Source organism: Oryctolagus cuniculus, chromosome 3 (assembly GCF_051225735.1).
Source record: "Oryctolagus cuniculus isolate XC-2025 breed Fujian yellow rabbit chromosome 3, ASM5122573v1, whole genome shotgun sequence".
In the NCBI taxonomy this organism is placed as follows: Eukaryota; Metazoa; Chordata; class Mammalia; order Lagomorpha; family Leporidae; genus Oryctolagus; species Oryctolagus cuniculus.
The window spans coordinates 24,634,094-24,660,671 of record NC_142869.1 but is presented as its reverse complement, the minus strand read 5'-3'; the positions used below and the strand labels follow the sequence as shown (position 1 = coordinate 24,660,671).

The 26,578-nt window shown below is 39.9% G+C and overlaps 1 protein-coding gene across 2 annotated transcripts in view; it reads right to left on the bottom strand.

Moving 5' to 3' along the window:
* Positions 1-19,767: 19,767 nt before the first annotated feature.
* The window catches only part of BARD1 (BRCA1 associated RING domain 1), an 87,919-nt gene continuing 81,108 nt past the window's right edge, over positions 19,768-26,578 (bottom strand). For both annotated transcript variants that reach the window (XM_008259118.5, XM_017343084.4), the window contains 2 exons: positions 24,596-24,693; positions 19,768-23,623 (listed from right to left, as the gene is read on the bottom strand). In XM_008259118.5, the coding sequence (XP_008257340.5) occupies positions 23,288-23,623; positions 24,596-24,693 (434 nt within the window). In that variant the 3' untranslated portion in view covers positions 19,768-23,287. The remainder of the gene's footprint in view (positions 23,624-24,595; positions 24,694-26,578) is intronic.

The window sequence follows — 26,578 nt, the reverse complement described above, 5'->3', positions numbered from 1 at the left end:
TCTGCTGTGGCCCAGGAAGGCAGTGGAAGATGGCCCAAGTACGTGGGTGCCTGCACCCATGTCAGAGACCAGGAAGAAATACCTGGCTCCTGGCTTCAGATCAGTGTAGCTCTGGCCGTGGCGGACATTTGGGGGGGTGAACCAAGGGAAGACCTTTCTCTCTGTCTCTCTCTCTCTCTCTCACTGCCTAACTCTATCTGTCAAATAAATAAGAAAAAAAAGAAAAAATCTATCATTTTGTTAGATATTCTGAACATGATTACTTTTCAAAACATATTTCCTGTGCTGTTATGTAAAATTTATATATTTATAAGTTTATATATTTATAAGTTCAGAGCGAAATTTGAATTTCACATATTTTTACCACATTATGAAGATCAAAACTTCAGACTACAGATATGTTTTTGTTCCCTTTCTTGTGTGCCATTTAAAGTCACCATGTCAAGTCTTTAAGGTGATTCGGAATCTATACATAACTAAGAATCTCAAGTAAAGATTAAACTTGATTGCAATTTATGATTCTCCTATACCACTGAGAGGATATAATTATAAAAAATAGCTCGAGAAAATATCCTTTATAATCTGTGAGGTTAAAAACTTATGAAGCTTAATAACCAGAGTTTCATCTATAAATATCTCCTTATTTAAAAATGTAAATAACCTGTTTCAAGAAATTACTCACTGGCCACAGGAGTCACTGGTAGTGGCCTGTGAACTGCTGCATGCCTGTATAATCCTTGGTGCTCTTTTTACTGTAGCATTTTCATTGAAAACTTCTCTCCAACTATCTCCCAGGAAACACAGATCCTCCTGTCTCTCAGGTATTTTCCCATGATCAAAATCAGCACGTCTTTTCTCTATTCAGCCATGTTGGAATCCTCCAAAACTCCTTTTATGAGGCCAGCATCACCTTAATTCCAAAACCAGAAAAAGATACAAGAAAGAAAGAGAACTATAGGTTGATATCCCTGATGAACAATGATGCACAGATCATCAGTAAGATAAGAGCTAACCAAGTTCAACAACACATCAAAAAGATCATCCAACCGGACCAAGTGAGATTTATCCCAGTGATGTAGGAATGGTTCAACATACACAAATCAATACATGTGATTCATCACATTAACACACTGATGAATAAAAATCACAGATTATCTCAAAGATGAAGAGAAAGCATTTGATAAAGTACAACATTCTGTCATAATAAAAATATTAAGCAAAATGGGTAGAGAGGAACTTACCCCAACACAATCAAGGCAATCTATGACAAACTCACAGCCAGGATCATATTGAATGAGGAAAAGTTGGAAGCATTTCCGCTAAGATGCACCAGCAGACACAGATGCCCAAAGCTCTGGAAGTTTTAGCCAGAGTCATGAAGCAAGAAAAAAAAATCAAAGGCATACAAATTGGAAAGAAGGAAGTCGTATAAGCCCTGTTTGCAGATGACATGAAAGTGTACATATGGGAACCAAAAGACCACACTAAGAAAGTATTGGAACTCATCAGAGAGTTTGGTAAAGTTGCAGGTTGTAAAATCAACACACAAAAATCAATAGCATTTGTATTCACAAACAATGCAGGGGTGAAAAACAACTTGCAAGATCAGTAGCACTGAGCAACAAGTGGAGAAATCACACCCCACCCCAACATCCAGGAACTGGAGGAGACACCAGATTTGGATACTGAGGTGAGAACCGACTGCAGGAAGCCTGTGCTACTGGTGCTATTGCCTGAGGGAGAGCCTTGCAGACCACACTGTCTTGGAGCCAGGCCTGGGGCCATAGTTGGGGGGCAGGATACCCACTTAATCCAGTGAAACAAAAGCAATTTCTTCCTCCCCTGCACCCTCTAGGGGAGTCCTGCAATTGGCAGTGAGAAGGCGCAATTTTGACACAAGTAGAGGCTGCTGGGGCTCTTGTACACGTGTAATCAGAGATGTTAGCAGAGGGGGGAAAACCATGTTCCACAATGACTTGAGGCTGTGTGGGAGAGTTGACAGGGGGGTTGGGCACCCACATAGGACTGGGAGGTATCTCTAGCCTCTCAACATATCACAGGTTCTGGGGCTCAAACTGCCAAGGCAGAGCACCCATAGGCAGAATGATCTGAGAACAACACACTTCTTTCCGCGGATGTGACAGGCTAGGGGGCACAGAGGATCTTCTGCACCCCTTGATTGTAGGAGCCTTGGGTGCTATGACAGTGAGAACTCTGGGACTACATGACAGGGTGCAGGGTGTGGCTGAGTCTTTAGGTGATCACTGTCTGGCACCAGAGGCTCAGAGCTCCCTAAGTGCTTAGGATGAGTCATTATAGAGGGATCTATCTTCACACTGAGGATGACACAGCTCCTTTGGGCAGTTCATGCAGCAGCATGGGTGAGTATTGCACCCACTGTAGGCTAACCCCGGGCATTGATTACCTTAGAAGAGAGGAGGTGAGGTGTGATTACACCAACAGAGGTGATCATAACCTCCCCACTGCTGACAATACACTATCTGCCACATCCAACTTGGATGTCACCCTCAACCTGGATACTCGCCCCACCCTGGAACACTGACCAGAGCTCCCTGGCCACACACAGCACACTTCTCTGGGTATTCAAGAGTCTCTCTCTGGCATGCGGGCCATGAAGCAAGTGTTGGGTCTCTTGGGAACAAGGGGATGCCCTGGTCTCACAACAGAAAAAATGAAAAAATGCTCAGGATCACTAGCTATCAGGGAAATGTACATAAAAAACACAATAAAGATTCCTTTCACCTGTGTTAGAATAGTTATTATCCAAAAATCAAAAAATGATAAATGCTGGTGAGCATACAGAGAAAAAGATACCCTGTAGGTGGGAATGTAAACTAGTACAGTTATTATGGTAGACAGTATGGAGACTCCTCTGAAATTAGAAAATAGATCTACCCTTTGACCCAGCCATACCATTCCTGGGAATTTACCCAAGGGAAATGACATCAGCATATGAAAGAGTTATCTGCACCCCCATGTTTATTATAGCTGAATTCACAATAGCTAAGATATGGAATCAACCCTTATGTCCATCACTTGATGATTGGATAAAGAAATGTTTTATATATACACTATGGAATACTACATAGCCATAAAAGTGAATGCTGTCTTTCACAACAAAATGGATACAATTGAGATCATTATGCTTAGTGAAATAAGCCTGTCCCCAAAAAGACAAATATCATGTTTTCTATGATATGTGGTAGTTAATATAAAATACAAAAAATGTATATGAATGAAATGGATATCTTTTGATTTTTTTAGTCCTTCTCTACACTCATGTGGACAGTGGTTTTTCCACTTTTTATTTACTGAATATTATCGTTAGTGGTGTATTAACCCTGTGATTATAAAGTAAATTGAAATTATGTTTTTACAAAGTTTAAATTAAAAAAAGAAAAGAAAGAAGAAGGGGTATTGAGAGAGGGAGAGAGGGAAGGAGAAAGTGTGGTTGTCTTAGAATTGTACCTATGAAATACATGAATTCTGTTCTCTTTATATTAATAGAAATTTAAAATAAGATACTTTCCAAAAATATTACTCATTACCTGAAATCATATGAAAGAATAGTAACTGATCTAAAGCTACTATCAGAAGTATATAAATGTTTTTTACCTTTATGTACAACTAAGGGATTCCATGACTTTGTTAGAATTTAAGGCATATATTAAATATTTCATTATTTTATTTACCTTTAATTACATGACATCTATAAGACAGCTTAAATTTTTACATGTTATATTTTGACAATATTACAATTGTTGAAAATATACATCAGAAAGAGCTAGGGTGCATCTAAAAATGACACCCAAGGTACCACAACACATACCTAATTGATGTCAGAAACTTCTCATTTCTTTTGGCAACAAATAACTTTGCCTTGGTCAATACTTGCACACCTATCAGATTTTTTTCCCCTTAAAAGGCAAAGTAAATTCTGATTTTATAATGGATAATATGATGCCCAAATCTCCTAAATCAGAATTCTGTATATCTATGGAAGAGCTCACAGTTTATACATACATCATCTTCCTTTGTGTCCAAGGTAACATCATCAGATGGCCAAGGATTATTATTTTTGTGATATGTCAAGGAAATCAAATTCTGAAAGGCCTGTCCAAGTTCATAGTAAATGCCCCAGTTGGTACTCAACCCAGAACTTCCAACTCTTGGTCTAATACATTTGCTGCTGTATCACTGTGCTTCAGAACACACAATATACTTTAACTTGAAGGATTGATAGCAGAACCTACAACTGCTGTCTTTAAAAAGAAAGTGTAAATTTATTTTATGTTGTATTGGAAATTACTGAATATTGTAAAGGACAGGGATATAAAGTGTGGTTATTGTCAGAAAGAGCCCTTGCAAAAACAGCATCTCAGAAGGGCATATATTTCCTTCCCATGTGTCTTTTGATTCATGTCTACTTAGTTTACTCAGAAAAATAAATATTTTACTACTACCTCCCCTGCACAACTGATATTGCCTCAGAAGAGCAAAATGCCTGCTATTCAGCCTCATGAATCAAAAATATTGCCAACTAAATTCTGATTTCAGATTCACCATTGTTGGCAATGACACACAAAGCAAAAGAAATCTTTCTTTCTTAAAAAGAAAAACATTAATGCTTTCAATGCTCTATTTTTAATATAGAAAATAAACACAGATATTTGGCATCCTGCTTCAGAAATACTTGAATGCATTCAGGTAGACAAAGTTTCAACATCTCAAGGTATGGAAGTGCGAGTGTGCTCTGATGTGAGTAGCAGTCAGATCTCCTTATCAGGAGACAGATTTAATTTAATAAATCCTTGACTTTTATGTGGCAGAAATATGTAGCAAAGCTCTAAGAAATTGAGAAGCATTGTACTGGGCCAATCATGCCTAGCAGTCATTTGAAATTAGGTAAAGCAGAATTCTCAAGCCATAGAAAGTACATCTACATAAATATCAAGGGCCTCTGGATGATTGCATCAGCTCTTATCTTTATAATGGCAAAAACTCAGCAGCTGAAGCCAGCAAACTCAGTCAATGCCACAGGGAAACTGGCTCCACACTTAACTGCAGGACACAAATATGCCTATCTTCCTCCAAGGGCAATGACAACTCTTAACCCTGCAAGATTAAAGGCTCAGTGTTGGACTTTGGGTAAAATTCAAAGGAAGTCAAGCATTTAAATATTTCTCCGATTTTTTGAATGTTTCTTTCTCACCAGATAGAACTGTTTGCATGTTTCCAACATTCCTTTGTTACTAGTACTTTTAAGTTAATTAAAAAAGAATCTTTTCTGACATAGCCTATCTTGTGAAATGTTAAGTATAAATCCTATCAGATGACAGATTAAAAAAACATACAAGCCACTGACTTTTCTTAAACTTGGGCATATTAAAATCACTTCCCCTTGATGTTACAAAGCAGATAGGAGTACAGAATCATACTTATCTTTTCATTACTGTCATTTCCAACATTTAGGATATTTACTATTAACAATGAACCTGGACGACACTATTCCCCAAGGGTTATATTTTCTGTTTAATCTGTCTTTTGTCCTCTAGCAAGTTCTTTTACTTAATCCACTCATTAGAGGGAGCTGTTTGACACAACAGTTAAGATGCCTCTTGTGATACCTGTATCCCATTTGGAGTAACAGGGTTTTAGTCCTGGCTCTACTTCTGATTTCAGCTTCCTGGTGATGAGCACCCTGGGAAGCAGCAGATGATAGCAACAATGGTTGGGTCACTGTCATCCACGTGGGAGACCCAGAAGAAGCTCCTGGCTCCTGCATTCAGATTGGCCCAGCTCTGGCTGTTGCAGCCATTTGGGGAATGAACCAGTGGATGGAATACCTTTCTGTGTCTCTCCTCTCTGCCTGTAACTCTACCTCTCAAATAAAAAAATTAAAAAAAATTTCATGTTTATCATCTTAGCTATTAAATAAGGTCAATCAGGGGTGGATGTTTGGTGTAGCAGTTAAACCACCTCTTGTGACTCCTGCATCCTATATCAGAATGCCTGGGTTTGAGTCCTGGCTCTGCTCCCCATTCCTGCTTCCTGTTAACATGCACACTTGGGGACAGTAGATGATGGTTCAAGTAGTTGGGTACCTACCCCTCCATATGGAAGAGCCAGATTGAATTCCTGACTCTTGGCTTTGATCAGGTCCAGCCCAGGCTATTGTGATTTCTTGTGTGAAACTCCATATCATTAAAATTGCCTCCTTTTGGTAGAGTTGCCATTTCCTTCTTTTATCTGTATTTGGCCTTAGATGAATTCAACTACATAAAAAAAAAAAAAAAAACTGACAGAGATGTTATCTAAAAGTAATCTGATCATGTATTCAAGAGTAAATTAACATTTGATTATATACTTGATTTGAACAGTGAAGCGTGGACATTGAAAGTCTTTATTTTCCATTACAGATCAATAAGGCTAATGAAAATCAGCCATCTGCAGGGCAAATGCCAAGCAATTCACTGGATCATTTCAGGGTTAAGGAGACTTTTGATGTGAATGTGTCACCCAGAAAAGTATCCAGTGTGCAGTGGACTGATGGCAAATAGGCCCATGAAGATTGCTCTCACATCCAAAGTCAACTATGTATAGTCTATCCTCATAGACTTGTTCCTGTCTTTTAGAGCAAAGACAGTGCTGTCAGCATTTTCTACTGCAAGTGTTCCATGATTTTGGTTTGCTTTTCCCTTGGGAGTGGGAAAATAGTTTGAAAAAAATTTGTACCTTATTGCTTGGACTGTACTCATTTGTGACCATACTGGTCAAGGACAGATAAAGGGGACAGGTAATTAATCCCTGTGGAATTTCAGCCCCATACCAAAGTTTGCTATCACCAAACCCAATTAAGGCAACCTCTTAGACTTGAATGTGACTTTTCTTTACACATTTGCATGCCATCCTTTAGAAAGGGTCAAGCTCATTTTTTCCTATCTTAGCCATATTTTAATGTATACAACATAAGCATCTTCTCATCGTCTCTCCAACATTTCCCCTCCAGCCTTGTTAGCTGCTGCAGCTAGGTTAGGACCTTTGCTTCTACCCCAGTTTTGTGTTCATTCTTTCTGCTGCTTCCTCAGATATATAATACTCACATATTCTAGCCATGTACACACACTCCTTTGTTGCTAGTAATTCTGTTTTGTGGAGTTACCACATGACATTCTGGTCCATTACACATAAGAAATTGTTCTGGGAAGCGACTGAAAGAACTAGAGGTTTCTTTTGTGCTGGCCTTCTTGCAGTCTAAAATGCAGGATTTTAGTGTTCATCTTATAACAATGATGCAAGTTGGAGAATGGAAATCACTGTTTTAGACCTTAGACCACTAACCTCCAGATTGCATGATCCACCTGAGAAAAGTAGTTTACTACCTGGTTTAGACCATGGCCTCTCAGATCCATGTTATGGATCTACTCCTATATATTGCCATCTTTATGCCAAGGCAATAAGCTCCCATTTAACCTTCATGGCTCTTCAAGGTATCATTTTCCTTATCTTATGCCAGAGGAAAATGAGTGCCATATGGAAATTCCTCTCATCAATTACTCAACTTTAATGCCTCCAATGTGAAGTTAGCCCATTATTAACCATAATGGTATGTTTCCTGCTTCACATTGTCTTTCAGAGATCTTTCTCTCTAGCTGTTGTGTCAGTGAGTTCAGGGGTTGAATCTGTGTACCAAAGGCTCTTTAGGGCCACATCTAGGTTCAGTAGTGTTGTGAAAGGCTAAGGTAGCAGTTAATAGTTTGAGCTCTTCAGCCAGAGAATCTAGGCTCAACTCTTTCAGTGAGACTGGGACTACCTGCATGGCATTTCTGCAGTTACTTAAACCCTCAGTGTATTATGATTGCCACATAGTCCTAGTGATGTGAGAAGGCAGATGGGGGAGGACCTGAGGCATGATAGCCCCAGAGGAACAACTGATGCACAGCTCCAGGCAACCTGCACAGTAGTCTGGGTCCCTAACAGCCCTCGCTCATTGTTGGACAGCTCCTTCCAACCCACAAGGCAGCTCCAGGAAATCTGCATCTTGACAGCTGAGGCCAACCTGCTGCAGGACAGCTGCTGCTGGCCTGTAAATAACACCCCCACTCTGCTCTTGTGACAATTGCCTTTCTGTGCAACATCCAGACTCCCTTCCCTACCTATGTGCTACCCAAGCCTCCGTCTATGAGCACCATCCAGGCCTGCGTTCCATTCATCATCAGGGCACTCCTCCAAATCCTTGCATATGGTAGAAACTTCAAGTTCCACAATGTTGTGAACTTAGAACCAATGCCAGCTGAATATATCCAATATAGATGAAACATGTATCCCCTTATGACTTTCAGGTCATTATAATATAGGCTAATCCTCTGCCTAACGGCGCCGGCACACCAGGTTCTAGTCCCGGTAGGGGCGCCGGATTCTGTCCCGGTTGCCCCTCTTCCAGGCCAGCTCTCTGCTGTGGCCCGGGAGTGCAGTGGAAGATGGCCCAAGTGCTTGGGCCTGCACCCCACGGGAGACCAGGAGAAGCACCTGGCTCCTGCCTTCGGATCAGCGCGGTGCGCCGGCTGAAGCGCGCCGCCCGTGGCGGCCATTGGAGGGTGAACCAACGGCAAAGGAAGACCTTTCTCTCTGTCTCTCTCTCTCACTATCCACTCTGCCTGTCAATAATAATAATAATAATAATAATAAAAAAATTACCATAGTGGGGGCACACCTGCTTCCATCATAGACCTGATGCCATGGCACTTCTAATACTTCCATAAGGGGGAAATCAAACCCAAATGCAAACTCCTCCCCCATTCCCATGTTCAATTAAACTCCACCCCAGACATCATTCCCAATACCTCTGGATGGTATAAAGGGATTGCCTAACCTTATCCAGAGTTTTTTTATTTGTGAGGTTTTTATTTTTTTCCCTTGGTTTGGGGTCTTTTTGTGTTTTGGCCTTTTGTTTTCTCTGGTTCCCTCGAATTTGCCTACACTTTTCCTTTGTTTTGAATAACTGCTGTTTCCTAAACATCTTTTAGTCTCCACTTTGAATTCCTTCATGCATGGAGGAAAGAATGTGAAATAAACCCAGCTGGGTCCTCACTGCCCACAAACTTTAGGAGCCTATATAATTTAGTTCACAGTTGCTTTTCTAATGAGTCAAAGGGTCATTGACTCTCAGCAGTAACTGGAAATAAAAATTAGGATAAGATTTTGATAGTTACACTGAGTGAATATTGAAGTAAATGGTAAAACTTGGTAGGTAAAAAGAAAGAAAACTACTAATTTATGGAGAAAATGAAAAGAAAAATCAGTGTCCTATTCACTGAAGTGGGTGAACAGCTGATGTTTGTAAAAGCAGCCAATTCCAGGAATCTTGTGGAACGTTTTTCCCCCGGGGATGACAAAATTAGAAAATACATGGAGAACATATAAACTCACGGTTTTTGAGACTGAAAGCCATTGAACAATTAATACACGTGAAAACAGACAAGCAAGACAATGGTGGTATCACTGAGAAGGGAAGTTTAGCAAAAGCAAAAAATAATAACAGTAAGGGAAAGGCAATACAATTAGTTTTCTGTTCAACGTGTGAGACAGGAATGGAGGCAACAATGTTTCCATTAAAGCACAACCTATTAAAAATATCTAGTGACAGGGGCCAGCACTGTGGCATAGCGGGTAAAGCCTCTGTCTGCAGTGGCGGTAACCCACATGGACACCAGTTTAAGTTCCAGCTGCTCCACTTCTGATCCAGTTTGCTGCTATGGTCTGGGAAAGCAGGCTATGGGCTGGGAAAGCAATAGAAGTCCTGCATCCATGTGGGCGACAAGGAAGAACCTCCTGGCTTTGGTTAGGTGCAGCTCTGGCCATCAAGGCCATTTGGGGAGTGAACCAATGGATGGAAGACCTCTCCCCCTCTCTCTCTGCCTCTCCTTCTCTTTGCGTAATCCTTTCAAATAAATAAATAAATAATTTTTTAAAAAAAAATCTAGTGACAGGAATACCAAGAAAAAAAAAACACCCAGTTACAAGAAGAAAAAAGGAAATCTGATAATCAAGGGATAAGTAACATTGAGCTCTAATTCTGTAGCCTTTTAGATCACCTCTGACAAACACATCTCAGACAAGAACATAGAAGCATTATGCAATTTTTAATGAGTCTGACAATCATCTACAAATAGAGATGATTCACAAAGGAACACAATTTTGGAAAAGGCTCAAAACAAGAGAAAGTGGCAGCTGAGGATAAAGATTTTAACTATTTCCTGAAACTAAGTACAGGCTGATGATTTTAGTGGTGATGATCCCATTGAAGATGTGTTTAAGTACTTTTTGTGTTATAAAGATTATCTATAATCTTATATTCTACTATGTACAGATAATCTATTATCTATAGATTATATTCTATATTATTAAATATAGTCTTATATATCTATATTCTGTATTCTCCTTTTTGTGTTATAAGGATAATCTATATTCAAAAATTATAGAATATCTAAGGTATTTCCAAGGCAACCAACTGACAGGCAGAGTTAGTGAGAGAGAGAGAGAGAGAGACAGAGAGAAAGGTCTTCCTTCAGTTGGTTCACCCCCAAATGGCCACTACGGCTGGTGCACTGCACCGATCTGAAGCCAGGAGCCAGGAGCTTCCTCCTGGTCTCCCATGTGGGTGCAGGGCCCAAGCCATCCTCCACTGCACTCCCAGGCCACAGCAGAGAGCTGGACTGGAAGAGGAGCAACTAGGACAGAATCCGACGCCCTTTCTATGGATTATTTACTACCAAAAGCAGGGCAAATGGTTTATTGCCCCTAATTTCCATCATATATATGTATGTATATTATGAAAATTGAATAACCATATTTCCTAAGTCAAAAAACCAGAAATCCACAAGTGTATCTTTCAGTGAAGAAACCTTATCTGAAAATTCTTGAAAAATTAGTGTAACATAAAAAGAGATTAAGTGATTATTACCCACATACACACCCACACACTTCAATTGCTTTGTTCTGTCGCTCCCCCTCTTCATGGAGGAACGACACTAAACCCTGCCTAGGCTTCATATCCGAGTCACGGCACCATTATGTCGCTCCCCCTCTTCGTGGAGGAACGACACAGGACCCTGCGCTGTTCTTTTGTCTGCTCGGCCCTCCCCGGGTTTGCTGCTGGTTCTTCCCGGGTTGGCTACCGTCCCTTCCACCTCCGTGGAAGGGCGGTTCCCCCTGCCACTTTCCCCACTTCCGCGGGGGAGCGGCACACCGCCGGCCGGCTCTCTCAGGGGCTGCACAGGTGTTCCTTCAGATAGATGTTCCTGGTGCATGTTGTCTCTCTCCTCCTTTATAGTCCTCTTCCACCAATCCCAACTCTGCTACCCACACGCCGAGTACGCTGCTCTCCTCCAATCAGGAGCAGGTCCTGCTGTTTATTGGTTGAACTGGAGGCAGCTGTGTAGAAGCTGTTTCCTCCTCTCCCAGCGCCATATTGTGGGAGAGCAGATGCATAAAATAAGTCTTAATTCGAGTAACAGTCTAGTCCCAGTTGCTCCCCACATGTTCTTTCTTCTTGTTTCCTCAACCACAGTTAAAGAGATTTGTGGTTTTCTACTTGATATTCCACCCCTTAAAATGCCCATGGGGTCATCATCACTGATAGTTTTATCCTTTTCTGTAATCCTTAACTGATAACTTCCTCTTTTTAAATTTTAAAAATCCCCAACACTTTCCCTACAACTAGATAACTTCCATTTGCATTTTAGCAGATCTCTTGTGAATACTGCCTTTACTTTTGGGTTATCATTACAAGATTTATAAATCTCTATATTAATACTTAAAGGGAAGAGCCTGACCATGAAACATTAGGTAAAAGTCTTGCTTCTAAAAAAGATTCACTCTGAATGTACTCATATTCCTTTACATAGAATTCTGAAGATAGAATCAGTGGCCTCTTCTGGGCAGGGCATGACTTAGACATCTACAATCATCATTCAAGGATCTAATCTCATTGAGAAGAGCAAATGTTTACTGTTTTGGTATCAAGTTGCCCCAAGCCCCACATGACTACCATTGCCTTATTTTGCCAAAAATACTCCAAAGAGCCAGGTTACACCATTTTCAGCAAGGCTATGCCAATTGTCTCCAAATGGCACAATTCGAAGCACTACTTTATTAAAGTCATTTAAATGTAGGAACATTTTTAGAATGAGTATGGATATAAAAGGCTTTGTTCCCTGTACCCATGTGGGAGACCAGGAAGAGGCACCTGGCTCCTGGCTTCGGATCAGCATAGCTCCGGCAGTAGTGGCCATTTGGGAGGTGAGCCAGTGGAAGGAAGACCTTTCTCTCTGTCTCTCTCTCTAACTGTCAAATGAATAAATAAAAAAATCCTTAAAAAAAAGGCTTTGTTCCATTAACTGTCCTATTCTATGCCAGAAAACCATATTCAAAATTATGGTGAATAATCCAATGTAGACCTCAACATAGCACATGGTAGATGAAAAAGGAAATGAACACCTTTACAGGTATGAGGACAGAATGAAAATCTTGTCCTTACTATTTTTTTTTCTTATTATCGAAGGACATCATTAAAATATTAAGGAACTTGAATAAGATCACGAAAATGGAATTAAAAGTTTATTTGGATGCAAATAATGAAATCCATACTTATGAGGGATTTTCAAAAAGTTCATGGAAAGTGTGTATGATGATGGGGTCAGTGCTGTGGTATAGTGGGTAAAGCCACCACTTGCAGTGCTGGCATCTCAAGTGGGTGCTGGTTTGAGTCCTGGCTGCTTCACTTCCAATCCAGCTCTCTGCTATGGCTTGGGAAAGCAGTAGAAGATGGCCCAAGTCATTGGGCCCCTACATGCACGTGAAAGACACAAAAGCTCCTGGTTCTTGGCTTTGGATTGTCCCAACTCTGGCCATTACGGCTATTTGAGGGCTGAACCAACAGATGGAAGACCTCCTTCTGTCTCTGCCTCTCAAATAAATAATCTTTTTATGTACAAATCTTTATGTATGATGAAAAAACTGCATGGATTCAAAAAATTTTTATGCCAAATAAATTGAGCACACTTATAGAGATGCAAAGCAGAGAACAAGAAATCCCACACAGAAGAGAAGGAACTGGGCAAGGGGAAGTCCCAGGATGAAAACTAGCCTGCAGAACTCACTGGCAACAAGTACAGATGGGAGAGGGAAGGCAGAGGGCTTCTGGATAGATATTTCTAGGGAAAATGGAAACCAGTCTATTGTCTGAACAGCTTTGTGTCTTGAAGAGGAATTTATATTGTGTGACCTTTTATAAGCATGTCATAAAGTTATAGACGATTAAGACAGAGGTTCAGCAATTCAGACCCAGATTTTTTTTAAGCTAATAAAATTCAAGAGAAACAAAGAGCCCACCCCCCAAAAACAAAGAAACAAAAAGCTATACAATGCAATCACTGCAAGTGACTTGGAAGAGCAATGGCTATTTCCATAGTCATCATGGTGAAAACCCTGGAAATTTAAACAACTTATTGGGAATGGGGTGAGGGAAGGAGAAGGAACGCAGAGTACCCAAAACATTCAGAGTACCAAATCTGTCACAACAGGAAATCAACAGATGACTAAAACGGATGAATCAAGGTAATGGAGAACAAATACTACACAGATGGTAAATACCAAAACAAACTACTAAAGTGATGGTTTCTGGGGTGATTCTGAAAGAGGTACAGGAGGGTGCTGTGGCTTAGCAGGTAAAGCCGCTGCCTGCAGTGCCAGCATCCCATATGGGCACCAGTTCAAGTCCCAGCTGCTTCACCTCCAATCCAGCCCTCTGCTATGGGCTGGGAAAGCAGTAGAAGATGGTGCAAGTGGTTGGGCCCTTGAACTCCAGTGGGAGACTCAGAAGAAGCTCCTGGATTCGGATCAGCCCAGCTCTGGCTGTTGCAGCCATTTGGGGAGTGAACCAGTGAATGGAAGACTTCTCTCTCTGCCTCTACCTGTAACTCTGCCTTTAAAATAAATAAATGAATCTTAACAAAAGCGGGGAGGGGCGGTGCTGTAGCGCAGTGGGTTAAAGCCCTGACCTAAAGCGCTGGCATCCCACATGGGTGCCGGTTCTAGTCCCAGCTGCTCCTCTTCCGATCCAGCTCTCTGCTATGGCCTGGCATAGCAGTGAAAGATGGTTCAAATCCTTGAGCCCCTGCACCCACATGGGAGACCTGGAAGAGGCTCCTGGCTCCTGGCTTCGGATGGGTGCAGCTCCGGCCATTGCGGCCATCTGGGGAATGAACCAGCGGATGGAAGACCTCTCTCTCTGTCTCTACCTCTCTCTGTAACTCTGACTTTCAAATAAATAAAATAAATCTTAAAAAAAAAAAAAAAAAGGAGGTACAGGAGACATGCTTCTTCATCTAACGCTATTAGCACTATTTTAAAGAGTCCCTTAAAAATAGTGCTTTTTTTAAGTGCCAACAATCCATTTTAAAATCTGATATAAAAGAAAAAAAAACTCCCCTTTTAATGACTACATTGGAATCCATAGAAAAACAATATGAATACCAAAAAGGTGCATTTAAAAAAAGGAAGATGAAATAAAGTTGAATAGATTTAACTACTGTTTAAATCATCTTCAGATTAAATTCACTAACTTAGCAAATTATACACGGACCGCAAAAAAACTCATTTCCCATTCATGATTTCAGTGAGCTGCATTTCTTATTTCTGACTTGAATTCTTAATTAAAGAAAAACTACCCTCATAAAATATTGAGAAAATGTCATTCTCTTCTGCAAGAGACTGCAGATATCACTCAAGGGGAATAAAAAAAAGTTTGGTATATATCATGGTGAATGTTGATTCATCTGATCCTAAGGTATGTCATAGATATTATTCAGAAAAATACTTGTTTAGAGCAAACAGCAACTTTATCAGATGAGTGACAAGCAGCAAGGCAGATTTTTTGAAATATACCCTGACATAGCAATACTAGCGTATGCAGGTCTCCAACAAGGCATGTCTCCCAGAAAGGATGACAGTGGTCTGCGTTAACAAAAACAGTACTATGTAATCACCTATTTATTCATCTGGTCCTTTACTATAGTGTAGCAAGGCCACTGAGGGCTGTAGCCATGTCTTAGTCACCTTGGTTTGTTCCAAGTGAGCCACAAAGGCTGATATCCAGTAGGTTCTCAATACATATTCAATGAATAGATGTACAAATTACTGAGTGAAACAGTAACAGACTCATTTGATCTCACTTTAGAATGTAAAGCCAGATCTGTATTTTTTAAAAGAAAAAGGATAAAATGCATTCTATAAAAGCAAGTGAACATTTGCATAGCATTTTATATAAGAGGATATTTACTGAAAAATTGCTTGCTCTTCATGCTTTCTGTCACATATCTGCAAAAGGTCACCTGGAAACAAAACTCCACAGACTTCATTTTCCAGAATGTACTTTTAAAAATTATTTATTTTGGAAGAGTTATAGAAAGAGACAGAGCAAGCGGTCTTCTATCTGTTGGTTCATTCTCCAGATGGCTGCAACAGCCAGCACTGGACCATACCAGTCAGGAGATTCATCTGGGTCTCTCACATGGATGGCAGGGGCCGAAACACTTGGGTATCTCCTGCTGCTTTCCCCAGGCCATTAGCAGGGAGATGGATCAGAAGTGGTACAGCCGGGACACAAAGAGGTGCCCATTTAGGATGCCAGCATCACAGGGGGCAGCTTTACTCACTATGCCACAATGCCAGCCCCTATATTTTCTTTCAATTAAATTAATCATCATATTGTTAATCATCAATTCCACAGTCCAGGAAAAAGAATGTGAATTTGCCTCCAGGCATGAAAACTTCAGCATTCATGGAAAAAAAAAATTGTTATAGTGAGAACAGTGATGACTTTAAAGTACATCACCAAATGTCACATGTTTAGCCAATTCTTGGGGAATTGGATATATTACATTTAGTGAAATACACAGATACACAAGTACACATTTTGCATTGAATTAAATCAGAAATATAGTTTCTAAATGGAGAGTCTACATCACAAGTAAATTTCCAACATTAAATGGTGCTAAAGCAGTGACCTGCAACTGGAGGAGATGGTGTCATGAAAATCTCCTAGCAGGGAGGGCCATCTGATGGAGCAGTTAAGACCCAGGTGGGGATAACTGCATTCCACCTGTGATTACCTGGGTTCAAGTGCTGGCTCGGCTTCCAGCCTCCTGTTAATGCACACCTTGGGAGGCAGCAGGTGATGGATCAAGCACTAGGTCCCTGTCACCCATGTGGGAGACCTGGACTGAATTTCTGTCTCCTGGCTTTGGCCTGGTTCAGTCCCAGCTGTTGCTGGCATTGAGCAAGTGAAGTAACAGATGGAAGATTTATCTCTCTGCCTTTCAAATAAAAATTTAAAAAATTCAAATCACCTAGACAACTTTTTCAAATGATAGTCCTTCTTCGCACTCTCTCAGCCTTTGAGAGTTCTTTTTACTTTTGTTTACCCCCCTTCCTCAATTAGGAGAGCATGGCTTCCCAGCTGGGAATCACTTCTGTGCTAAACCCCACACTTATCAACTAGCCTATGTCCTACACTTCTGGTGTACTGTGGAGGAGAGAGACAAATAAATCTGAAAGTTATTTGACTATATTCTAGCTTATAAATAAACTTGACCAATCAGTTGTGGCTATCTGAGACAGGGGTTGAGAAAGATTCTTAGATCCCTTCTGGCCTCAAAAGCAGAGTCAGCACAGGTATCTGGCCTCGTGAAGCAACTGGGTGCAACTCCTGGCTCTGGCTCGTGACTCCAGCTTCCTACCAATGCAGAGCCTGAGAGGTAGGAAGGGTTCAAGTAATTGGGATCCTAACAATGTCGCAGACCAGGACTGAGTTCCCAACTCTGGCTTTAGCCCTTCCCCCTTGGCCACTAATGCATCTGGGCAATAAACCCAATGTTTATTGGATGTGTTTCCTCTCTCTGCCTCTCCAGTAAGTTTAAAAAATCAAAACCAAAAACTAGAGGGCGGTAATTGGCAATGTCTGCTAAGGCTGAGGTTGAGGTTGCAGTAATGTGGACCAGATCCCACCTTCTCTTCTCCTTGTCCTAGACAAGTTCAGTAAGTTCTTCCAAGTAGGCATCAGAGCACAGGCTCCCTGACAGGTAACATTTTAATAGACGTAAAGACCAGGAGGTGGTGGTGACACTGCTGCTTGATTAGGCCCTGTCAGTGAGTGGCATGATCTTGGGCAAGCCACTGAATTCCACAGCCCAGTTTGCTCATCTTAACACAAGAGACTTCACAAGCAAAATCACATTTAAGATCTCTACCAAAAGGTCCAATGTTTTTCTGCTTAGTTTCTAAACCATAAGGGTTGAGTGTTTTAAATCTTACAGATAAAGTCTCATCAACTCATGAAAATCATAGCAATCAATGAAGACACATTTCTAATTTTAGTAAATGTAGGTCTGTTTAAATGTGTAGGGTGTGTACCGCATTCTGTAGAGATGAGAATGACAGATGTTGACCTAGCTTGACATTTTAAGAAATTCTGTCCCCTCATTCGACCTAAATGTATATAAAGATGATTTTAATAGATTTATCTATAATGGAAACAACTCAAATATTAAATAGAGAAGTGATTCAGTTACATAAAGTATCATATCTTGCTGATAGGACACTATATAACTATTTGATACTATGTATAACTTTAATTAAATGGGAAATAAGAAACATACACAAGGTTTAATCACTCAGTTATGAAAACTATACAGTTAGTCTCAATAACCTGGGTTATGTATTCATAGATTGAATTGTAGAACAAAACTATTTGGAAAAAAAACACTGTTTTTGTACTGAAAAACTACAGGTTTTTTTTCTTGTCATTATTCCATAAATAACTTACATAGGTATTACAAGTAATGTGGAGATGTTATATAGTACATGGGAAGCTATATGTAGGCTCTATGTGAGATTACACCATTTCCTATAAGGAACATGAGTATCCTCAGATTTTGGTCCAAAGTGGGTCCTGGAACCAATACTCTGTGTGTGGTTACTAAGGGACGATGGTCTATGTGTGTGCTTAAACAGAAAAAAGGACTAACACGTTAATAGTTGTTGTTCCTCAGTTGTGATTAACTTAACATTTCTATGGCCCAACTGAAAATTTAAGTGAAAGAGCTGTGGGGACTTTTTTGTAAACAGAACCACATGTACCCTTGCATCAGCTTTCAGTTTTCAATACTACAAAGGATACACAAAACAATTAATTGGCTTATGGTCCCCAGACCATAAACTAGTGTCTTATAGTCTACAAAGTTTCTACCATAACTATGTAATGTTTCCGCCAGAAGACTTGTTTAAAAACTCAAACTCAGGAAAATTCTTCCCTATTTCTTTCATTGCAGAATTTTTAGGCAACATTTTATTAGTCAGAAGGCAAATGGGGGATTGTTTTGTTGCAAACTTGTAGTATTAATAAAGAAAACTAAGTAGTCTCGCAAAAGATGTTTTTTTCTAAAAAGATGTGTAAAGTTACCCCAGGAGCACTTTCAGGAGCTCAAGCTAAGGTGACTATGTAAGGTCTAAAATGCAACACTGGCCGGCGCCGCGGCTCACTTGGCTAATCCTCCGCCTGCAGTGCTGGCACCCCGGGTTCTGGAGCTGGTTGGGGCGTCGGATTCTGTCCCGGTTGCTCCTCTTCCAGTCCAGCTCTCTGCTGTGGCCCAGGAAGGCAGTGGAGGATGGCCCAAGTCCTTGGGCCCTGCACCCTCATGGGAGACCAGGAAGAAGCACCTGGCTCCTGGCTTCGGATTGGCGCAGCGCGCCAGCTGTAGCGACCATTTAGGGGGTGAACCAACATAAGGAAGACCTTTCTCTCTGTATCTCTCTCTCACTCTCTAACTCTGCCTGTCAAAAAAAAAAAAAAAAAATAAAATGTAATACTGACAGAAATCTGACCAGCACTTTCCAAGGTGTACAACTTAAGTGTGGAGGCCTAAGCTGTGATGGTATCCACAGTAAATACATCCAGAGGATGAAAGTTGAACAAAAGTTTAGTTGAGTCATCAGGAGAAGCTATACAGATGGGAAAACTCCAGCAGTGCAGACAGGAGAGAGAGAAATCTGAGATGAGAAATGAGGCAGGCCAGCCAGATTCTAGGTGTTCTTAGGGCTAATGTCAGAACAGCCAAGACAGGAAGATGGCTGCTGTCGAACTGAGGGGTTGTGGGTGAGAGGTGGTGTGGGGAGGGGAGAGACAACGGTGAGGACTACTCAGGACTGAGATGAGCTGTGCTACCAAAGCCGCCTTTCCAGGCTCTTCTTTCAGAGTCATCTCTGAAGCATGCGGCTCACGGTGGTCCCAGAAGGTGGTCCTGTGAGAGGCCGTGGTGTACTCAGTTCTTCTGTACAGGCTTTCATCCACGGGGAAGGGACAGTATTCCTCCCCACGCCCTTTATTAATGAAGACACAGGTTAGAGAAGCTAGTACGGGGATGTTAAACTAGCCCAGGTGTGACTTCAAGTCAGTGGACACGCATCCCCCTCCTGCGAGCTAGTCATTAACCCTTTAAGACAGGTCACAGTCAGAGCAGGCCAGAACATTTTCTACTGCTGCCACATCACAATTCTAATAGAAACTTACAGATATCAAAAGGATGCTTTGTATCTTACAAAGCTACACAAATAAACAACAATCCCTAATTCCAAAGAATATGTAGTGATACTAATTGACTAAAAAAAAAAATAGAACTCTCAACAGGATAACTGCTAAGTCTTCATTTATTAAGTAGTTGATGTATACAGTGTCGAAAAAATATAACTTACCAAGGCATATATCAAGATCACAAATTGTAGTTCAAGCCACCTCCAAAGAAAATAGCAACTTTTAATTATTGAGTAAAATCAGCATACTTTTCTGCTATTTCGTATGTTCGCATTTGGACTACAAAGAGGTCCACGAGCCTTTAGGACACTTTAACCCCTTCTCTACACTAACGACAGAGGCAGCAACTGTCCACATGGCTTCCTCTTCCCTGAATCTTCTCATTCCCAGAGGAAACGTCAGACCTCCCAGGACATTCTTCTTCTATGAAGACATCACCTAACTACCAATTCACAGAGCGGGCTCAACAGAAATTGAGACAGGTGACATAAACAGCAAATTCTATTTAGTGAAATTCAAGAATCTCTTAGGTGAATCACTAAAACTCTCTTGCACTGCACATTTGTCCTTATTTTATTCATAATTCTAACATATTTCCTCTCTTGTTTCTATTTTTCAGCAATTAAGAAAAAACAAATTAGATGTGATAAAGTATTAGAGATAAATAGCTACAAAGCTACAGCTATCAAGAGGAAAAAAAAAAAGCGAAAATGGTGCCAAGTGCAGACACCTTAAAAACAGTCATGTGAAATACAAGGGTCCTTTATGTGGAATTAAAATATGCTTATTTGGTGCAAAGATTGAAATCTCAGGCTGGCATTGAGGTGCACAGGGTTCAGCTGTTGCATGTTACACTGGCATCCCATAATGGAGCCCTGGATCAACAGATGGCTGCTCCACTTCAGATTCAGTTGTCTACTAATGCACTTGGGAAGGCACTGGAAGATGACACAGTGGGTGGGCCCCTGCCACTCACACGAGATCCTTATTGAATTCTGGGCTCCTGGCTTTGGCTTGGGCTCAGCCCCAGCCATTGCAGCCAATTGGAGAGTGAACTATTAGTAGACTAAGCTTCCGCCTGTAGCACTAGCATCTCATATGGGTGCCCATTAGTGTCCCAGCTGCTCCTCTTCCAATTAGGCTCTCTGCTGATGGTCCGGGAAAGCAATGGAAGATGGCCCAAGTACATGGGCCCCTAAACCCATGTGGGAGACTTGGTTGAAGCTCCTGGATCTTGGCTTCAGATCAGCTCAGCTATGCCCATCAAGGTCATTTGAGGAGTGAATCAGCAGAGGGAAGACTTTTCTCTGTTTCTCCCTCCCTCCATCTGTGACTCTACCTCTTAGATAAATAAATAAATAAATTTTTAAAAAGAGAAAAAATTTAAGAAAGAGAAAAGCTGATAGATCTCTGACCTTAATAGAACCAGGATGGAATCACTGTGTGATTCTTTGAATATGATTCCAACTATCAAAGTCACATTATATGCAGAACAATTTAAGCTTATAAAGTATCTACCTTATTTTAGAAATATTTTTGTTCAAAATTAATGTAAAAAGTATTAATGTTAAAAAGATAGGGCTTTTGTTAGTGAAAAGATTTCTTCACAAGTCGAGTTTCATTCTTTAAGAACAGAGTAAATCACTTTTACAAAAGAAACATACATATGGAAACAGCAACAAATTTAATTATTTATGTCAAATAAAAAGGAAGTATGAATCTATGATTGAAATGAAATTAATTACAAGTGTATCTATACAGGAAATACAATCTATAGTTTCAAGAGCTTAACACAAATCAGCTACTGTCACAAAACAGTATTTAAAGAAACCAAAAATAATTCTGCTTAACATTGGGGTGGGGAAGGAAGAAAAGCATAAGGAGGTAGTGCTAAACCAAGAAAACGAATAAGGCAGGTAAACAGGAAACCCCAAATATATTTTTACAAACAGGGATTCAGACCTGTCTAGGAATGGGACCTATGAGGTAAAATAAAGTGATTGAAATCAGTATCAATAAAAGTGACTACTAAAGTTCCAGAGCCTTGAACTGTTTAACCTGGACATTATCTAGTTCCTCAGATTTGCTTGTTACTACAGTGTTCATCCTTCTCCATTAGAATGAAATTTGGGACAAATACATGCCCAGTCCTAGAGAGTGCTTCAGAGCTCAACCAGCTTGGAAGGTCAAGGTCAGAAGCATATTATTTTGCTCACATAATATATTTGTTGAAATGGAAAAATAATATGTCAAAGAAGGAATTCAAGTAAACTGTATTTTTAAAGGATCAGTAGAATCTCAAACTTCAAATAAGTAGACTTTAAATTTTTGATTACCTTCAGAAGACTCTCAGTATGGTAAACTCAGGGATATTCTATTACTGTAGTGAGCAAAGTGTCCTCTGTGGCTGGCCAATCTCATAGCGTGTGCTTCCCCACACCTTTAATATCACACCAACATACAATTTCTAAGAAAGACTTATTAAAAAAATTCTGCCTCTTAAAAAAATGTATCAGAATTACCTGATCTGTTCTTACTGATTCACAGATGGGAACAGTTAGACCAGAGACACCACCCCATTCTCAGCTGATGTCCTGCCCACAGCTTAAGGCCCTCGCTATTTTGGTGCTGGCAATTACGTCCTTCCCACTCTTGTCCCTATACTTCACATTAAGGCCTTTTGTGTGACCTGGAAAAAAAATCTGTGCTTAGTCAAGCAATCTCCAACTCTGTCCGCAGACCAATCTAAAACTATTAAACAAATTCTTGCAAAGGAAGAAATTTAGAAGTTCAAAAAACATTATTATAGCAATACTTAGTAAGATCCATCAGAAAAAAGACACTTCTAAATATATTGACATTTGATTGACAATTTGCTAAACTGATGAGACCTTCTAAGAAATACTGATATTAAAATGTTAGAGAAAATGCTCTTAAGTACATATATGCATATAGTAAAGTTACAAACTGAGAGATAATAAGAATATGTGCACAATAAAAATGAGTGCCATGAGCCCAATGTTGATTTTCATCAGCAATAAACAGCATTAAGATTGAAGTCATGATTTCCTCATGAACACAAAAGATAAAAATAATGGATCAAAATGAAGGGACAGAAACTCAAGAGAATTGTAAGAAACTAAATAAAACACAACGTAAGAAGAACAGTTCTGGCTGGTGCACATTCAGATCCGATCCTCTTCTCAATACAATAAATTAAGAGTAAACTATTTAACAATATTCCTGGTTTACTAAAGGATGGAAAGTATTTTTGCTGGTGGCAAGTGTAAATTTTTTTCACTAGAGAGTATTACGAGGATGAAACAGTAACACTACCACTTGTATATTTAACCAGACCTCTGATACCTTCTCACTATTCCTGGCTGATAATATGAATAACAGATGTGATGAATCAAAAATCATGTGCCAGTTTTAAAAAGAAAAATCCATTTAAGCAACATTAGCATCTACAAGGTAAATAGAGTGAATCCCTAATCTGTTTAATTCAAGGAAGAAAAAATTTGAATGACATTACCTATTTGTAAAAATGTGACTGATCAATGGTTGGGTTCTCACAACTATGCAAGTTCACTTTCCAATGCTCACAAGGTGTAATATTCAGCTGTCAAGAGGAAGCAACTCAAAGGCCATCACACAGCCTATAAACCAGCTTGATGGGGCCATCCAGACCTTGCCCTGCCGAATCCTTTCTGGGTGATAATGAGGGGAGAAATCCTCATAGATGATATACTGTGTGCAAAAGCGCTGATCAGAATCAGGTTGGGCATGGTATGCAACTGTGTTGATAGTTTGAGTCACATCACTGTCTGGCTTGGGTCTCCTACTGAGAACCTGCCCCCCTGCTGCAGTGACAAGCTTAATAAGATTGTCCTTTGGAAGGTGTTTGAAGGTTCCTCCAAAATAGAAGTAGCATCCATCAAACAGTTTTGGCAACTGAAATCAGAAAAAAAAAATTTAAAGTGGATTAAAATATCCCAAAACACTGCCAATGAATAAAGGAAACAAAAACAATAGTTATGAGCAGTTAAGAAGCTACTTAATGACTAATGAGCAAAGCTGTATTTTGGACAAAGAAAAATACTCAAAGGGTCTCTAGTCACAATTTTTTTCCTTATTTCTAATTTTTTGAAATCATCTTCGTTCCATTTTAGTCTCCTAAAATTGTAGGTATCCTTTGCATTAAAAGGATTAAAACTGTTAATCAAACTTCAATTATCAGGAATTTCTAGAATCTCTGAAATACAATTGAAGAATACCAGGTTAAACTTCATTAAATCACAAAAGTAACATCTTTTCCACAAGCCTTTGGTTGCTTCTGGCCATCCACATTCACCCAACCTAAGGTCTTTGTGGCAGCCACTGGGGGTGGGGGGAAGGTGTACTAATGGTTCCAGAGATATATGCATTGGGGCACAACAGATTAGGAAGCTATGGGTAAGGATACAACTGGCTATGAAACACACTTCAGTGTACTACTTAATGAGAAAATAAAATTTCCTAACTTCCTTCTGTGAATTTTTTGTTATTTCTGATACAGACACATCAACACAATAATTGAATATTATCCATTAAAACTGCAATGTGGCAATAAAGACATATGCTAACTAAATCTGAGCAATGTTGTAAAACTTCTTTCAAGCTACTTCCTGTATCTGGGATATACCTCAGTTCCTGAAAGGTTTATGAGAATGCTCAAGATGCCAAAAATCCATTAGCAGTATGAAATGATTGCCTTTTGGATTTTACTGCTCACTGCAACCTCTCAGGACCAAGTGCTTGAAATAAGCACAATTAAAATTTTAATCAGTCCCACATACTTGTAGAAAGGGCAGAAGATTTTCCTGATGATGATAACAACATTAAGTCATAATAACTACAATGAAAACTATGTCAAAAGAAAAATACCAGTTGTTCTCGGTTGAGTCTGCTTCTTTGTGGTCCATCAGGAACTTCATATTTTTCTTCCTGTTCACAAGTTTTACTTTGTAGACATGCTTTTACCCCTGGCCAAAAAAAAAGACACACACACACAAAAAGGGATACAAGCAAAGTTTAGTATCAAATGATCATTATTTCTCTTTCATTGAAATTAGGCAATTTACCTAAGAGGTTTTTCTCTTTCATGGCTGCTGTAAGTTTTATTCTGAAACAGAAACAGGAACCTTACTTATGGCAAAACAAACTATAATAAAATTGGTCTTCCATTCAAAGAACATATAAGAAATCTTTCTGGGAATTAAGTAAATGGAGTTAGTCCTGAACATTAACTAATTTTAATCTTCTGAAAAATCTAAATCAATACACTTTGAAATGCAAGAATAAAAGTCTACATTTTTACTTATAGCAATTACACCAATAAAGGTGAATATACAGTCTATCATTCAGTCCACTCTACAATAACCTGAACTGCATATTTATCACCTGCACTGTTCATTTTGACAAGTCAGGTCTGAACTCCTAGAAATGATCTGACATTAAGGAAAGTGCTTTAGTGCACAGCCAGCCACATAACAGGGGCTCAACAGTATTCATTATTAAGTAGAGCCTGCAACACATTTGGTACTTAACAGGTACACACTTAAAGTTGCTAGTCTACAGATGATTTAGTTTGGCTTCAAAGGAAAAAGGAACATTCTTCTGCTAGTTTGGATAAGTGTGTTAACAGTTTTGGTTTAAAAAGCAAGAGTAGGGGTGGGCGCTGTGGTGTAACAGGTAAAGCCACACCTGCAGCACCGGCATCCTATATGGGACCAGTTTGAGTCCCGGCAGTTCAACTTCCGATCCAGCTCTCTGCTATTGCCTGGGAAAGCAGTGGCTCCGGGCTTCGGATCGGGATAGCTCCAGCTGTTGCAGCCAATTGGGGAGTGAACCAGTGGTTGGAAGATCTCTCTCTCTCTCTCTCTCTGCCTCTCCTCTCAATGTGTAACTCTGACTTTCAAATAAATAAATAAATAAATATTTAAAAATGATAATAAAAAAAAAGCAAAAGTGACAGAGATAGCTCAGCCTGATACCATTTTAAAGTCATTCCATTAACTGGTTCCTGATCAGGGAAGCTCTATGAACAGCCATTAGCTAGCAGCCAGCACCAACTGCCTGGTTAAGCTCTAGAAATCATATGAGCCCTCAGGAATGCCCAGGACCAATCAAGGGTAGGGTGACAGTCAATTTAACCAAGAGGCCTCATCCTGAGATACTGACTGTCATCATCACTGATAAGACTTGGTGGCTCCCAAGTACTTGCTTTGAACTAATTAAAGTTTTAAGCTTCAATTTCCTTGCTTACTGAAAGAAAAAAGGAAAATAACAATACCACCTGAGTCACAAGGACTTCTGCAGATAAAATGCCAAGAAATGTTCTAGAAAATGGATATTATGATCAATTATTTCCAATCTAATAACACTGAGATTATGTTGCTCAAAAATGTCAGTTTAATCACTGAGAAAACTCCATGAGAGTAGGAACCATACATTATTCATTTACATATTCTTCAGCATCTAGCATACTTTCCCAAGGAACAGAAGCTTAATAGCAAAGGTTATTGGCAAAGTTGTAATAATAACTAGTGTCTTCATTGTCTATACAAAGGAAAAAGTTTTTATAAAATTCACTGAACTCCTAAGTATTTAAGAATTCCATGCAGGGAATGCATGGTAAGCCTAGTGGTCAAGGTGCTCACACTGCATATTGGGGTACCTGGTTTCAATTCCTGGTTCTGGCTCCTGCTTCCAGCTTCAAGTAATTGGGTTCCTACCACCCAGATGACACCTGGAATGAGCTTCCTGCTCCTGACTTCAACCCCAGCACAAACATAGCTTTGGTGGGCATTTGAGGAGTAAAGCAATGAACAGGATGTCTCCCTCTTATCTTTGTCTCTTGCCTCTCAA